Raw genomic sequence first — 16,165 nt, forward strand, 5'->3', positions numbered from 1 at the left:
TGGGACCTCTGTGGATCTCTGTCCAGCTAAACCGTGACCAACAAGCAATGACATGCATCACAAGTGTGCTGAGCAGTTTCTAAAATCTGGCATGAATGAATCTTGATATATACAAAGATATTAATATATGATGCTGCTGGAGTTTTTATATTGTCCCCCGTAATAGTGGAAAGCTTTTGCCAGGATGTGTCAGATAACAGGTTTAAGAACAGTCATAATGTATTTCCAGTGCTGCCCGCAAACTGATCGCTTTCATAGGGATTAGTAAGATGAACCGCCACAATTTAACACTGCTATAATATGGATTTTTACCAACTACATTTCAGCCGTGCTTGGGTTTCTAAGTACTCAGATATTGTTTTGATCACCCAACAAAAAGGGGAGTCCAACACTGGATAGACAGAGAGAGAGTAAAGGCTGAAGGTGGACAGGGGAACGTAGTCAACAAAGAACTGAAAGTAAGTGTATTTTATGCATTTGTTAAACGGCAAACTGGTTGATTTTCATGAAAGAACATTGAACATTGAATTGAATTCTTCATCGAAGATATTTTACCCTCACGTCACAGAAATTATTTGCGGAGAGGAATTAACATTCAGTCTGACAAAATGTTCAGGTCTAATTATAATTTAATTATTAAATTTGAGACATGTAAAAGCATAACTTTTAACTAGCTTTATAAATGATAAGGACAAACCTGTTTCGTAAAGAGGTGAGATTTGAACAGTCTTGTAAGATTGTATGACCTGCAGATACTTTGGTTTTTCAGTCACAAAATGCCAATAGCCAATTAACTTTAAGAAAAGTCAGAATATACTGTATGTATCTGTAATGTGACAAGCATAGGAACTCTGTCTAACAATGTATCTAATCCAAATTTTGAATTTTGTGTCATATTCCAAGAATGAATGGCACAGAGTCTAAAAACCACAGAAAATATGAATGAAGCTCCTGAGATTCCCCTGTAATGCTGACATTAATGCTCTCAACAGTGTGCCACAATTCAGTAAAGAATATGATCTTAGCCGCTGGCTTACCATGACTAACAAAGGATTTAGCAGGGGCCTGTGATCACTTTGCACTGCAGAAAGTGTGGCACACTAAATCCTTAATATAATTCTTTGTGGGGTTGTTAATATTCAAGGTCAAATGTACTTTTTTTTTCTGTGTTCCACTAATGGTCCTAAAAATTTAACAATATAACCATATAAAAAGCCTAAAAAGCCTTATGGCCATAATGTGCAGCCCATTTTGTTTTAATTACAAACCTCTCACCTCTGCAAATACTAACATTATGACCATGATAACTAAAAGATTTCAAAAAGCCTAACATTTTTTGGATTGTAACCTCCACTATTACTTGACCTAAAGGTCTCAGTGGAAGGAGGTCAAAGTCAACTCCAGTTTACCGCTTATAGCCTCGGGCTTGTTTAAATTAAATCCTCATCTCATTATCTTTCTTATGAAGTTGTTTGTTTTTTGATTGGAGAATAATTTTTTGATTGTCTCACCTTCAAATAAAAAACAAAGCTACACATATCTGCACAGAACAAGCAATTTGAATTTCAAGTCTTTTGCTGGTAGTTATCAATTAGACCCTAATTAGAGAAACATAATATGTGTGTCTTTAGAGACATGTGTTTTTTTAAAAAAAGATTAAGTGTCACTGTCTATGTTTGGATCATGAGCAGTTAAACTGTTGGCACAGCCACTTGACTCCATAGGCAGCTGGGCAGAGTCAGCCACTAGGTGAGATTTCACATTCCTCATTAACAGTTTCTTAGTGCGTCTCCAACTGTCTGCATGGGTCACACATGGGAGTCAAGGCATACTTTGACAGGCTGATGTCATACGGAGACAGAGATGACACATGAGTAGAACATCCAAGGCAGGGTATTTCTACCCAACCCATCTCTGGCTCATGGCTCCATTTTTAGGTGCCTGACGTTCTCACAACCCAAGCAGTGACAGAATGCTCGAATTACAGTGACAGAAGTTTAGCCAGACTACATTGGCTGTATTGGTGACAAATTCATTAAAAAAATATATTTTTTTTTAACTATCTATAACATATTACTCACAGAAAATAACACATATAAAAACCAGCTTTTTGTTTTGATGTATTGAGATACAGCAAACAACTGTTCATGCCAGTTATTGTTATTTGTTATTTACCCTCTACACCAAACCAAACCATACACTGTATGCGAGTCAGGAGGTGATCTGCTCTCTGATAGCACAGATGGGTCAGAGAGACGTTTGCATTAAAACACACATGGATGTGGCCACAAAAGTGGATTTTCCGAGATTTATTTATTCACAAATTTACAATTTACAATTTGCAAAGGTTGATATTTCAGCTAGTTTTTTAAGTTAGTGCATTGAATGCAATAAAACTTAACATAGACTATTTACCGGAATAACCGTCACTCCACTCTGCTCTGTGTGTCACAATATCTCAAACTGAGCAGGAAGAGAGGACAGGAAGGACACACTACAGACATGTATACTGTATCAATGTGAATGTCTTTTGATGGCTTTTGGCACTTGATAACCACTTGAGGTTAGGAGTAGTTACCAAAACCACCTGGTTAGAGTTGGTTTTTCAAACTGTGGTGATCTGCCGCTAGACTGACTGCACAAACAAACAAAAAAAAACACAATGATCTTCTGAAACCCTAAACTGTGATCAGCTGTTTGGCAGTTTGTTATGTGACGCAAACACAATCCCTCCTCTTCCCAGTTTAAATCATCTTTGCAATGTTTTCTACACCTTGCTTGGAGCTCACCCGACAGGATATGATTTGGGAAATGCCGTGTGGTTTAAGGAGTTAACCGCACAGCTCAGATGAAATATTTTTTTTCGGCACAGACCTGGGTAAGGCTAAGAAACACAGCCAAGATAGACAGAAGTGGCTTAGGGACAACTCTCTGGTCCCACATGTTTAAAGCCCCCCTAAATAGCTGTTTGGCAACAGTCCTAATCCAAGAGGATCTGCAGAAAAGAATAGTAAGAAAATCTCAAAATCCAGGTGTGCCAAGGCTGTCATACTGTACACAAGAAGACTTGATGCTGTAATCTCTGCCAAAGGTGCAAGAACAACTACATTTCTGAAAGTGTGTTTCCACTTGGTCATTAGGGGGTATCAAGTGTAAATTTGCTCTACTCAAAAGGCTACTACTTAAATTTGCAGAGACTGCTCATCTGTTATAAATAACGCTGTGCCTCCAGCAGAATTCAAACGGTGAGTCATATTGTTATTCTAAGCAGAGAACAGCTTTCTCTAGGTCAAATTGTGGCTAGACGAAAGGTTTCTTACAGAGCAATCCATTAAACTCTAAAACACTTTGCACAAAGTGGATTAGCTTTATTTTTAGCATGATCAAGCAGAGCAAAAGTGACTACAACATCAGAAGATCAATACATCAAGCTTATTTTCGTGCCAACCTCAGCTCAGAGCTTGTGCCATATTTTTAACTAGCTCTTCCCATTTAATCAAATGTTCCCCATAAAGATCCACATTCAAAAATCAGAAACACAAATAGCTGTGATAGTTTTTCCTTTGTGTTTCACAAGGTGATTCTGATTCTTTGAGGACAGACCACCGACTGCATTGCGATGTCTGCAGACACAAAACACCAAAAAGCCACAGGTAAGTAGCAGTTTTATATTCATCACTTACAATGAAAATAAAGTTCGACATGAATGCGAGGACATATTGTGAATGTACTTTTGTACCTCAGAGAAACACTATCCCTGAGTGTGAAAACCATTCAGACTTTTTCCAGAGGCCTTGTGTTGGTGGTTTAGAGTGGTTTATGAAGAGGATATCAGCTTTGTGCAGCCAACAACATTTCACTGAAGGTGTTTTTGAGTCTGATCCTGTCCAAATCCATAATTTCTTCCAGGGGTGATTGGTATGCAGAAGCAAACAACAGACTGTTGTCCTAACAGACTTAGTGTATGCATGAATTTGTGCTTGAGGAACAAGGATACAATAATCCTGCCTGCATTTAAATGATACAAGTGTGTAACCCACGCCTTAAAATATGACACATACAGTTTGATGAATATTCAATCCCACCGCAGAGCAGTGATGAAGAGTAATCTAAAAAGCTGCGCACATAGGAAGGAGGGATAAAAAAAGCTCTTGTGTTTAATATTTGTCTGCAGTTGCTTCACTTCAGAGGAGGATTTGAATTCATCCGTTTCTCTATGGTGGTTTGTTGTTGTTTTTGTGACTTATTTTTTTTTATCCGTTTCCACTGCACAATTAAAGTTTTTAAACAAGTAAAACTATTGATTTAGGGGCGTAACCCATATGTCATACATTTACAACTGTAAAGACTTGATTCTAGAGCTAAAACAATTACTTCATTAATCGATTACTAAATTCATCGTCAACTATTTTGATAATCGATTAATCGGTTTGAAGCTTTTTTTAATGATTAAAACACGTTTCTTTGCTCCATATAACAAATAAATCATTAAAACCGAATCATTTTGATTTGTGAACAAAAACAATTCATTTGAGAACATCATCACTTCCAGGTTTGCCTGATGAACATTTTTCAACATTTTCTGACATTTTGTGGACCAAGCGATTATTCGATGAATCGAGAAAATAATCAACAGATTAATCGATTATGAAAATAATCGTTAGTTGCAGCTCTACTTGATTCTACACATCGCTCTCTGTTTGTTGGTTGTTTGACCTATTTGCAATTTGTTAAATGCTCAGGCCGAAGGTGACTACAGCAGCTCTGATTCATGATGAGGTATAATGCCTCTGCTAAAAAAGTAACAGATGGTCAGCTGGAGCTTGTGATTGTGAACAGCTGTTGAATGAGCTTAGTGTTGTGTAGTGTGAGTCATCATACAGTCGAAATGTTAGAGGGGGAAAGGCTGGAAAAAGGTGATACCGATCGCTCTTTTGCTGTCTGCACAGTGAGGACATGCAAATGGTTCAGCTGGCTGAGCTAAAAACCAGAGTTGATGCAACTTTTGGCAGTGTGGCTCCTCTCAACCTTGTCAAAGCCTAAAAAAAGATACTAGTAAGAGTCATTTAAAAGACGCTTTCTGTTCATTTGCATTTTTCAAGGGGATTTTTATTTTCATACATGTCTTGACATGTATATAACATTTTCACATACAGTAGCTTTGTAAACTTCCATAAGGAAACTACAAATTTTACAAATTGAATTTAAAAAAAATAAACAACACATCAGTTTGACAGTAAAACAAAAATTAAAGCTCTTCTCATTAAAAATAGTGGCTGTGATTGTCATTAAAGAGAAGGGAAACACTGACCTCTTGTGAGACAATCATGGAACTGCATTAGTAATGAACTTTTATTAATGTGTTTCTTAACAAATCTGGAATGATTACACATGAGTTACAGTCTATAATATACTGAATGTATGTATATATATATATATATATATATATATATATATATATATATACATATACATATACATATATACATACATACATAGATTTATGTATGTAATTGTTTTAAATACATGTTGTGGTTTTAACAGTGGCTATCAAGAAAATGTCCAGAGTTTCTGGAGTTACGATCATTCAATGTGTTGAGTTGGTGCCTCTCGGAAAGTCCACACCTGACTTCACCCGTAAGCCAATGGCTACAACTATTCAAGAAGGTAAAGAAAAAAAGTACCACATTAAACTGTTATTATACAATTCTAATAAGTGGAAACTATTATTAACTATGTCAATGTGTGACTCACTAGTGTTTTCTGGTGTTTGTAAGGTAAAAAAGCTGTTTTAAAAGCCATGGTTAGTGGAGCACCGCCACCAACTGTTACCTGGGAGCGCAACAAGGGTGATGTCAAAGACACAGAAAAGTACAAGACCAGATATGATGCAAGGGCTCGAGAGCACATTCTAGAGGTAAGAACACAGAATTAAAAAAAAAAGCTGAATTGTGTTTTGAGCACTAAAATGCATGTCTTCAAATGTGAATATTGTTTTATCAGATACCTAACGTAAAACTCGCACATGCTGATACCTACAAGTGCTTTGCAACCAATGAGTATGGAAAGGCTTTCTGCACTGCAGCACTCAATGTTACTGAAGGTAAGAGACAGACTTACTATGCAAAATTCATTCATTCATTCATTGTCTACCACTTTATCCTCCACATGAGTGTCATGGGTCGCTGGAGCCAATCCCAGCTGACAGAGGGAGAAAGGCAGGGTACACCCTGGACAGGTTGTCACCACAGGGCCAACATACTGAGAACAACCATTCACATTCACACCCCGACGGGCATTTTAGAGTGTTCAATTAATCTCTGCATTTTTTGGACTGTGGGTGGAAACCGGAGTACCAGGAGAAAACCTGAGGAGAACATGTAAACTCCATGCAGAAAAGCCCTCGTTCGGACCAGGTCACAAACCTGGGTCTTTTTGCTGCTAGTCACTACGCCATTCAAACATTGTAAATGTTCACTAATATATTTTCATGTTTTCTTCCAGGCGGTTTACAGAAGAAAGGCCAGGCAGGTATGAAGTTTACCACAGAATAATAAAAGAATGTGCTCTTTTAAATTCAGTATTGTGTGTAACAACGGTCTGTATTGAAACCACAAACCTGAATCTTGGTAAAAGTTATGTTTTTCTTTCGTTTTTATTCAGGAAATGGACAAACACAGGATTTCAGATCAATGCTTAAAAAAACGTAAGTTCAATTCAAAATTTCACTGTTGTGCATGTGCACTGCTTTAAATTCCTTAAAGCATGATTGCTTTGTTTCAGCGTTGTTGTCACGAGAAAAAAACAACTACCACCACAGAAAGAGGGAGAAATAGATCCTAAACTCTGGGAACTGCTTATCAGTGCACCAAAGAAAAACTATGAAAAGATATGTTTGGACTTTGGAGTGACTGACTTCCGGTGGCTGCTGAAGAGACTCAATCAGATGAAGAAGGAAAGAGAAGATGAGCAGGCAAAGGTATGCATTTAATTCATACCAGCTGCACAGGAAATCTGTACCTTATATTATCAACCTCCAATATTGTTGGTGAGGTTTTAACCAATACCAAAATAGACAACATTGTGGCTTAAACTTGTCATTTTGATATCAAAACTGATAGCAGAGTACTGACAGAAAAGAAAAGACAGTTTGCCCTTTAATTATTGTTCAATGACAATTCAATTTACATTATAAAGGAGTTATTCTGTATTCAAATCAATGAACAGAACAGCATTCAACCATAATCTGTGTTTTGAATAATCATAACAACACAACACATAGTACTTCTTACCAGGTTCAAAAAAACAATCTTTAAAATAGTACTTCACTGCCTTCAAAATAAAAGTAAAACTATAACGAAGTGTTACATCACACTTTAAAAGCCTCAACATATTTTCCAGAATTAGATTTCCTCCTCCCTGTGCTCGATCCTGGCATTGCCTGAGGTTACACGGCCAGTTGCATCTTAACAAATGAATATCCAAGCTCTGTTCAAGGCCACTTGCATTGAAATTTTTTATTGCTGGGGCAACATTAAACCTCGGAGCTACAATACATTTTATTTTTCCCTTTGCAGGTAGTAGAAAAGTTGGAGAATGTGAAACAAATAGAAGTGAAACCAAATGGCAGAGCTGAATTTAGCCTTGACATGAAGTTATGGGATCCAAACAGTACAATTACATTATACAAGGTGGGTACAAAAAAATACCTATGTATATATATATATATATATATATATATATATAAATATATATATATATATATATATATATATATATATATATATATATACACATACATACACACACAAATTCCAGGAAAATAATTTTACAATTAATAGGGGCTCAAAAATAAAATGGATTTGTAACTTTTTTTTTCTGAAAAGGATGGAAAACTGGTGCCATATGGTGATGATGAAAACTCAAAGCATATTCTTAAGAAAAGTGGGACAAAGTACATTTTCAGCATCAGAGATCCTGAGCCAGAAGATGCTGGATTTTACCAGGTTGATGTTGACGACGCAAATGTTCTCACAACTGACTTTCAAGGTATGCGATATCTTAAGCTTGCCTTTATTAAGTATGATAGTATTGTTAGTAGTCAGTCAAATTCATTTTATGTCCATACAAACCCACTCTCTCTCCTATCTTAGTGCCTTCTGTGGAGTTCATAGACATGATTAAAGACGCAAAGGCCGTTGAAAGTGAGGATGCCATCTTTCAGTGTGTCTTGTCTACACCCCTGAACGGAATCACTTGGTTAAAACAGGACTCATCACTTGATCAAGGAGAAAAATATGAGATCACCGTCTCAGAAGACAAACTCACTCACACATTAAGAGTTAAAGACTGTAACATGGCAGATAATGATAAATACTATGCAATTGCTGGGATAACTTCAAGCAGTGCCTCTCTCACAGTGGAAGGTGGGAAATGTTTTTTTTTTTTTTGTTTGGTTGTTCTTTTTCTAAACCTGATAGTCTGCCAAAGCATGAATTAAATACTTGCTCAAAACATAAGACTCAAGAGTGTTTTGTATTACATTGTATTACAGCTGATCCAGATGGCAAGAAACGACATAAGGGCACCAAAACTGGTGATCAAAATGACTTGAATAAATTGGAATTGGAACAGCAAGCCATGCTACAAAAGGAGAAAGACAGACTGGAGGCAGCAAGAAAAGCACAGGCTGAAAAGGATGCAGCAGATGCAGCAGCTAGAGCTGCCCTCGGGGATGGATCTAGTGATGGTTCTGGTGGAAAGACAGACGGCGACAAAGGTGATGGAGACAATAACAAGAACCTCCTTGGAGATGGAGATAACGAAAGTAAAAAGGGCGATGAGGATGATAAGAAAAAGAAGCGATTACGATCTGATCCTTCAATTCCTCACACTGGTACAGGTAAAATCCTTCACTGCATTGTGTAAAGACCAAGTAATATATCATTACTATTAAGTGATGATGGTTGCAGTTTGTGCTCGCAAAGATGTCTTTGTTAGTGCAAGTTATAATCTTTGCATCATAGGCCCCCTTTCATTAAGTGTTTGAGATATCTTATTCAAAAACAAAGTTTGACCAGAGTTATATCACTTACTAATAATGATTTTATTTCTACCGTTGCAGATCGAGGTGTTCAGTTTGTCAGTGGCCTTTCAGATACTAATGCTAATGTCGGTAAACGGGCAGAGTTATCTTGCAAACTAAGCAGTGATACGTCAAAGGGATGCTGGTATAAAAATGGGAAGAAGGTAAGTCAACTCTGTTTATTGACTTATGACTAAAAAAAATAAACACCATCATATCATGCAGTACGTTTTAATTAATTGATAATTCAGTACATAGCTTAACTTAATCTTCAATAAAAAAAAATATATATTTTAATTTGACAAGTTAACCAATGAGGATGGGGTCACAATTGTCAAAGATGGAGCCTGTCACAGGCTGATAATTGAGTGCTGTAAAAAGGATGATACAGCTGTGTACCGCTTTGAAGCTGAAGGACGCAAATCAGAAGCAACACTTAATATTCAAGGTCAGAATCAACATTAGCGGCTTGATTTATTTTAATCATTTGATTATTTTGCAAATAAGAGGTTTAAGTTTTTGACAAAAGACTGTTTCTCTCTGTAACAAGACCCACCAAAAATTGACAGTGACGCTCTGGGAGAGTTCACAAACGCAGTTATTGTAAAGGCAGGTGAAACTGCAGAATGGAAGTTGCCATTCTCTGGTGGGTGCCCAATGAATATTCATTGGTACAAGGATGATGATGAGCTGTTGCCAGCAGTCAATGTAAAGATTGAAACATCAGATACTGAAAGCCGACTACGTCTTACAAAGTGCCAAAGGAAAGATAGTGGAGAGATCAAAATCAAAATCAAAAATGAATATGGTATAACGGAGGCAACCTCCAAACTCGTCGTAGTAGGTGAGTCTATACAAAAATCTTCAAATATTGAATTATTAAACTAAACACCTGTTTTTCTTTAAACATGGTTTTATGTTTCCTCCTTTGACAATAGACAAACCCACACCACCACAGGGACCTGTGGACATTGTGGAAAGTGCTGTAACATCTATTGAATTCAAATGGAAACCGCCAAAACAAAGTGGAGGGTACCCCATCACAAACTACATCATAGAACGTCAGCAAGTGGGGCGCAACAAATGGTCAAAACTGGGTGAGATCTCTGGCATTGACCCAAGGTACAAAGATTCAGATGTGGATCCTGGAAGGAGATACTGCTACCGGATCAGAGCCAAGAATGCAGAGGGCATCAGTGATTACCTGCAGACAGAGGACATGGCAGCTGGTGTATTACGTAAGTCTTTTGTTGGATATTTTAAAAAGGCTATTTTAATAGCTCTTTCATGAAAGCACAGCACCTAGAAACATTTTAGAATACAAGCAGGTAAAATAAACAAGCAAAGCAATGTTTATCTTATTTTTATTACTTGCCTTACAGTCAATGCTTGACAGAATGTCAAATATCCCACACAGGTTATCCAGGAACCCCAACAGCACCTAAGGTGGTCAGTGCTTTTAAAGACTGTATTACTCTGTCATGGAGTCCTCCATGTGACACTGGAGGAACAAAAATAGTGGGGTACAATTTGGAAAAGAACAAGAAAGGCACCAATTACTGGAGTCTTGTAAACCAAGGAGGGCCAATTACAGGTATGTCTCTCTAGGCAAGCTGCAAAATCATGCCAGGCAGGTGAATGTGCAGAATCACACAAGTGCGTGAATTTGACTACTAACAACTTTGAGGTCTGTAAATTAAAAAAAAATTATACATTTTTCATGACCTATTGAACACTTTTATTCTAAACTCTAAACTTTCCTCTTATTTTAATCACTTAAATTATCAATCAGACCACACAAAGGAAAACAGTAATGTCAAGCACGTTCATGAGATTTTTAAAACTTCTACACTATGCTGACTGGAATCATGTCCTTGGCTCTGTGATAAGTCACTGCCTCAGTTATGTCTCTAACGTTTAGATTTTTTATCATACAGCACTGTATGTCCTTTTCTTCTTTACTAACGATCTCCTCGCTTTCAGTGCTCATTCTCGCCTCTGTTCCATCCTCTGCTCACTTGATGTTTACATGCTGTTGTTGTTGTGAGACATAGGGAAGAGGATGGCGCATCCAAACATGACTGTTCAGTGATTGGCTGTTTGACTGCCACTCCAGAGGCTCTGACCACTCTACAGGTTGCAAGCATAGTAGCAACTTGGTTATGAGGGAGGGACTGAGTTTGTTTATGCAACCAAACCTGCTTCATTAATTTTTCTAGCTTTTTTTTGTTGTTTTTTCTAACGAAGTTGAGTGAATTTATCTATTGATATCGCAGAAGTGTCTATAGTGATACATATCGTTATCGTATTATCACCCCAGCCTTAACCCTGAAGTTATTGATGGAGGATATTTAATTTGAAATAAGTTAAACTGTTCATATACACAACTGAAATGAAGAATGCAGGCCTATTGATACATCCTTGATTCAATTTTTTTTTTTTTTTTTTACCCTCTGGCACACCTGTAGGACATCACACTGGGGAGCGTGGTTAAATCCTCGATCCCACCTTTACTTTCGAAGGTTGAGATTGTGACAGTGTTTCGATCATTATTCGTTTTACAATCGAGATTGTGACACCTCTACCAGTTAACTTGTCTCAGATGTCAAAACTTAACACGGAGAAGCAGCATTGCAGTATTGCAGCACTGTGAAACAATTCTGTCCTTTCCACAATAATAATCAGGAGTGTACCATGGTTGGTTATAGTGTAAGAATCCATGTTTGGTCTGACACAACATAAATCAATTAATATTTATACCGGGCCATGACAATCCTGTCATTGTTTTCCACTCAGCCACAAAGTATGCAGTAAAAGACATCTTTGAAGGAGCAGCATATGAATTTAGAGTGTCTGCAATCAACCTGTCTGGTGCTGGAGATCCTAGTATTCCAAGTGACACAATAATCGCAAGGGATCCAATGAGTAAGCCAATTGAATTATGTATTCATTTTTTATTTCACCACAATGAAAACATAATGACTGACAGTTAACTAGAATGTAAGTGAATATTATGACATCATCTGTTTTTCTTTGTGTTATATTACCATTCTACAATAATTTCAGAGCCCCCAGGCAAAGTCACAGACCTGAAATTAACGTCATCTGACTACACTACATTTTCACTGGCTTGGATTAAACCCAAAGAAGTGAGAGGGGTAGCAGATGAAGCCCATGGATACTATGTGGAAGTTAGACTCCTTGAAAGCCTTGAATGGACACGCTGTAATAGCCTCCCCATCATTCGAACTTCCTACACTGTGGTTGGCTTAAAGGCAATGGCCTCATACTGGGTGAGAGTAATTGCCACCAATTATGGAGGTGATGGAGAACCTCAGAGCTTTGACAATTACCTAACTGCCATTCCCCCGCCAGGTAAGAGCATGTGAAATTTCAGGAACTATTCTGCAGGTTTAGGAAAATGAAAGTGTTATCTTATTTTCAGAAACCTCACTGTCGAGTCAACAAAATGTGGTCTTTCTTCTAATTTATATCTGCACAGAGATCTCTTAGCTTTAAAATAATCATACAGCTGCCAAAAATACTACATTGCTGTTTTGTTTATTCTGAATAATCACTGTCTTTCTAACTTGATGTAGTTGAAAAAGAGTTCTTGCTTTCAATGTCCCTTTGCCGCTAGCAATGCTTACAATAAAAGGGTAACATTGTCCCATGACTGGAAAGAACAGGACTTTGTCCACTCAAGCTTGAATGCAGTTCTCAACAACTGGAACAACTGTGGTAGAACATCAAAGAAAAATTGTAATGGAGAACAAATTAATGGTCTTATTTGTTGTTTTGAAAGCAGAGAGTTTCATGAATTATCACTAATACAGCCCGCATCATTGATGGATGGGTATGTGTTGTATAGAGATAGGCTGAAGTAACTGAGTGCAGTGTGGTATATTTGACAGCTGTACTGAAGAGCAACATAAATTGGACAAACAAAGCATTGGGAAATTGAGTATAATGTACACAGCTAATCAGGTGTACTAGCTTTGCACTGATTAAAAATTCTAAATTTGCAAAATTATATTTCAATTAACGAGAATTTAAACTTTTAATTCCTACAGTAAGGCCAAAATTCAAAGATAAAAAAATGAAGACATTTCTTGTGGTGAGATCTGGGAACACCGTGCATCTGAACATCAACTTTGAGGTACTATGCTTGAGCTCTTCCAAACAGTCTAAGCAGGAAAAAACATTGTAGTGTGTGAATGTTTAAGCAACATTGTCATAATATTTAGTAACATATTTATCTGATTTTTTTACCTTAATGTCTACAGGCCTCCCCACTACCAGAAGTCACTTGGTTAAAAGATGGTATGCCAGTGTCTAAACATGTGACAATTACCACCTCTGACAAAGGCTCTCAAATGTTAATCCCCACATCTGAGCGGTCTGACACGGGCATTTACACCATTTTTATCAAGAACCTTGTTGGCCAGGAGAGCGTCAATGTTGAAATCAGAGTTACAGGTAAATCTCAGACAGCAATAGATACATCAGGTGAGCAAGTCGTTGAGAAATTACAGTAGAAAAGGAACAGGTGGGATTACGTTTCAGTGTAAATATAAACTTAGATTACAAACCAACTGAACAAAGAAATGCCTTTTTTTGTCAAATGAGCCAGATCCAACAAAACAAACTGCATTGTCAATTTTTAAATTGAGATCTGGGTTTTATACTAAAAACAAACTTGAGTTAGAGTTGCACAATACCCATGGCACACACGGTACCCCGCGGTGCCAAATCGTAACGGTTCCTACTATACTAGAAATTCGGCGTCAGTGGCACCGCTAACTTTGGTCCAAAAAAAAAACCTCCAAAATTCGCATTTGGAACTATTTTGGCTTTAAACGAGGCACAGACGGTAAAGCAATAGATGATGGCTGTCCACTGTGCAGGCACTGCCACCAAGCTATAAGAGCCAAAGGAGGGAACACATCCAACCTCATAAAACACCTGCAGTGTCGTCAACCACATTTATATGTCGAATACCAGGTTAGTATTGGCTAATATTAGGCTATATGCTCCGTGTACAGGCTGAGGAATGAAGAGTTAAAGGATGTCAAAGTATAAAGCACATAGAAAAGCCATAAAAACATAGTTTTCACAGGGAATCAGTTCCTGTTTATTGTATTTTGTTCTCTATGGTTTATTATGTTGGAAAATAAGCATTATTGTCAAATAGATTGTTTTAAAAGAAGAGTTATATGTTTATCATGCACCAAACAACATTATAAGTAATTAATAAGTATTTATAACTTGTACAAATTACATTGCAGTTCATAAAAATAATAATAATCAAAAAAGGCTGCAGTATCGCGATACTTTGTCTGGTATAGTATTGTGGTTACTCATTTTGGTATTGTGACAACTCTAACTTGAGTATAGTATTTATATGCCTATAAACATACTCAACACTTCACTTTTGTGACAATGTTATTGCTTCCATTAAAAGCACAATTTTTTAATCAGATTAACAATGACGGCATTGTTGGCAGCTACATGGAATTCAAATGGAAAACCTGCAAATTAAGCATTTAATAATGGTCCTCTGTATGTGTGTCTCTAAATTCTAAATCTGACTGTAGATGATCCAAAGCCTCCAGGACCAGTAGAGCTGGATCAAAACATCCCAGGAACAGTGACTCTGTCCTGGTCTCCCTCTCCAGATGAGAAGAGGGATGACAGGCTCCATTACATGATATCTAAACGTGACTCCTTCAAGCCAACTTGGAGGACAGTGGCTGACAACCTTTTCAACAACAAGTTCACAGTTGTCAACATTTTGCCTGGGTGCGAGTATAACTTCAGGGTGTTTGCTATAAATGACATGGGCCTTTCAGCACCATCTGAATCCCCCAAGTTCGAAATCAAAAAGAAAAAAGGTATCTGCCACAACTTATTCATTCAAATTCATTCAGGTGGTTGTATTGTAAAAGTGTTTAGCAGTTCTGTAAACTGATAATGCATGTCTTTGTGTTTCAGAAAAGTTCAAAGTGAACAGGCCAGAGACTAAAAGCTTGGACCTTGAGTCACCTCCGTCTTTTCTTGTTCCCGTGAAGAGGCGTACAGCTCCACAAGGTTATGAGAGTCACATGAGTTGTGCAGTTAAGGGGAATCCAGCACCTCGTGTGACATGGTATTACAACAATATCAACCTCAACACAAATACCAACTACCACATTAGGAATGTGTGTGGCGTTTGCTCATTGCTCATATTAAGGGCAGGAGCCAAAGACAATGGGGAATACAAAGTAATAATTGAAAACAAACTAGGAAGAGCCGAGTGCTCAATGATCCTAAATGTCAGAGGTAATAACATGTGTATATGTTTTAAGAACCATACATCAGTAGAATTACAATGGGTTGCGGATGATACATCACTGAAGTGAAACTGTTTCTTTACAGAGTGAAGAGGAACTGCACCATCTGGACAGAAGCTAAGCTAAAAGATACCTTACTGCATCTCGAATTAAATAAACTACATCTAATGACAACTTGGAATATCTTTAAGTTACTCAATTTCCCGTTAGCTTGATTCACCAGTGCTTAATATTTCTATATGTAAATGTTTAAGCCTACACGAGCCTACTTTTTTCATTAAAAAGTTAGTTATTTAGTACTGATTTGTATGATGTGGAGTTTTTGGCCACTAGTGGCACTATAGAGCACTGAATTCACTGGAGGAGTCCTTTCATTTTTTGCATGAAACATGAACACAAAAAAGCATGTGTTGTGATGTTGTTGCACTTAGTAATAGTATGCGATTATAGTTATTATAGTTATTAAATGAAAACGATTTTCATGTCGCAAACAACATTCACATAAAAAGAAATGTGTTGTGTTTCCAAATAGAGCTTTAGCATTATAGTGGCACAAGTCAATTAAACAGCAATTCAATCTGGAAGTGACTGCTTAAATGAGAAAAATGGGAAATTGAAAAATAATAATGAAAGCAACATAGTGGTGTTACTCTAAACCCAAAATTATAAATGCAAATTGACAGTGTTAAAAAAAAAGAGAAAAAAGTAGTCAAAGCTAGCTTACCTCTAATCTCCAGCTCTCTAGGTG

General features: G+C 37.2%; 1 protein-coding gene and 1 long non-coding RNA gene across 2 annotated transcripts; both read left to right on the forward strand.

Moving 5' to 3' along the window:
• The first annotated feature begins 323 nt into the window (after positions 1 to 323).
• Positions 324 to 5,669, forward strand: LOC131461389 (uncharacterized). Its single transcript, XR_009240470.1, has 3 exons — positions 324 to 458; positions 3,578 to 3,653; positions 5,545 to 5,669. It is a non-coding gene; the product is annotated as an uncharacterized LOC131461389 (long non-coding RNA).
• A 111-nt stretch (positions 5,670 to 5,780) lies between these two features.
• LOC131461388 (immunoglobulin-like and fibronectin type III domain-containing protein 1) lies at positions 5,781 to 15,691 on the forward strand. Its single transcript, XM_058632621.1, has 20 exons — positions 5,781 to 5,917; positions 6,004 to 6,103; positions 6,505 to 6,531; positions 6,664 to 6,706; positions 6,784 to 6,979; positions 7,578 to 7,691; positions 7,887 to 8,049; positions 8,154 to 8,426; positions 9,125 to 9,249; positions 9,392 to 9,533; positions 9,636 to 9,929; positions 10,024 to 10,323; positions 10,503 to 10,679; positions 11,882 to 12,010; positions 12,152 to 12,460; positions 13,159 to 13,244; positions 13,372 to 13,564; positions 14,683 to 14,979; positions 15,080 to 15,406; positions 15,503 to 15,691. The coding sequence occupies exons 1-20, from the start codon at positions 5,801 to 5,803 to the stop codon at positions 15,505 to 15,507; spliced, it is 3,417 nt and encodes a 1,138-aa protein (XP_058488604.1). The 5' UTR covers positions 5,781 to 5,800; the 3' UTR covers positions 15,508 to 15,691.
• The last annotated feature ends 474 nt before the right edge of the window (positions 15,692 to 16,165 follow it).

Source organism: Solea solea, chromosome 6 (genome assembly GCF_958295425.1).
Source record: "Solea solea chromosome 6, fSolSol10.1, whole genome shotgun sequence".
NCBI lineage: Eukaryota > Metazoa > Chordata > Actinopteri > Pleuronectiformes > Soleidae > Solea > Solea solea.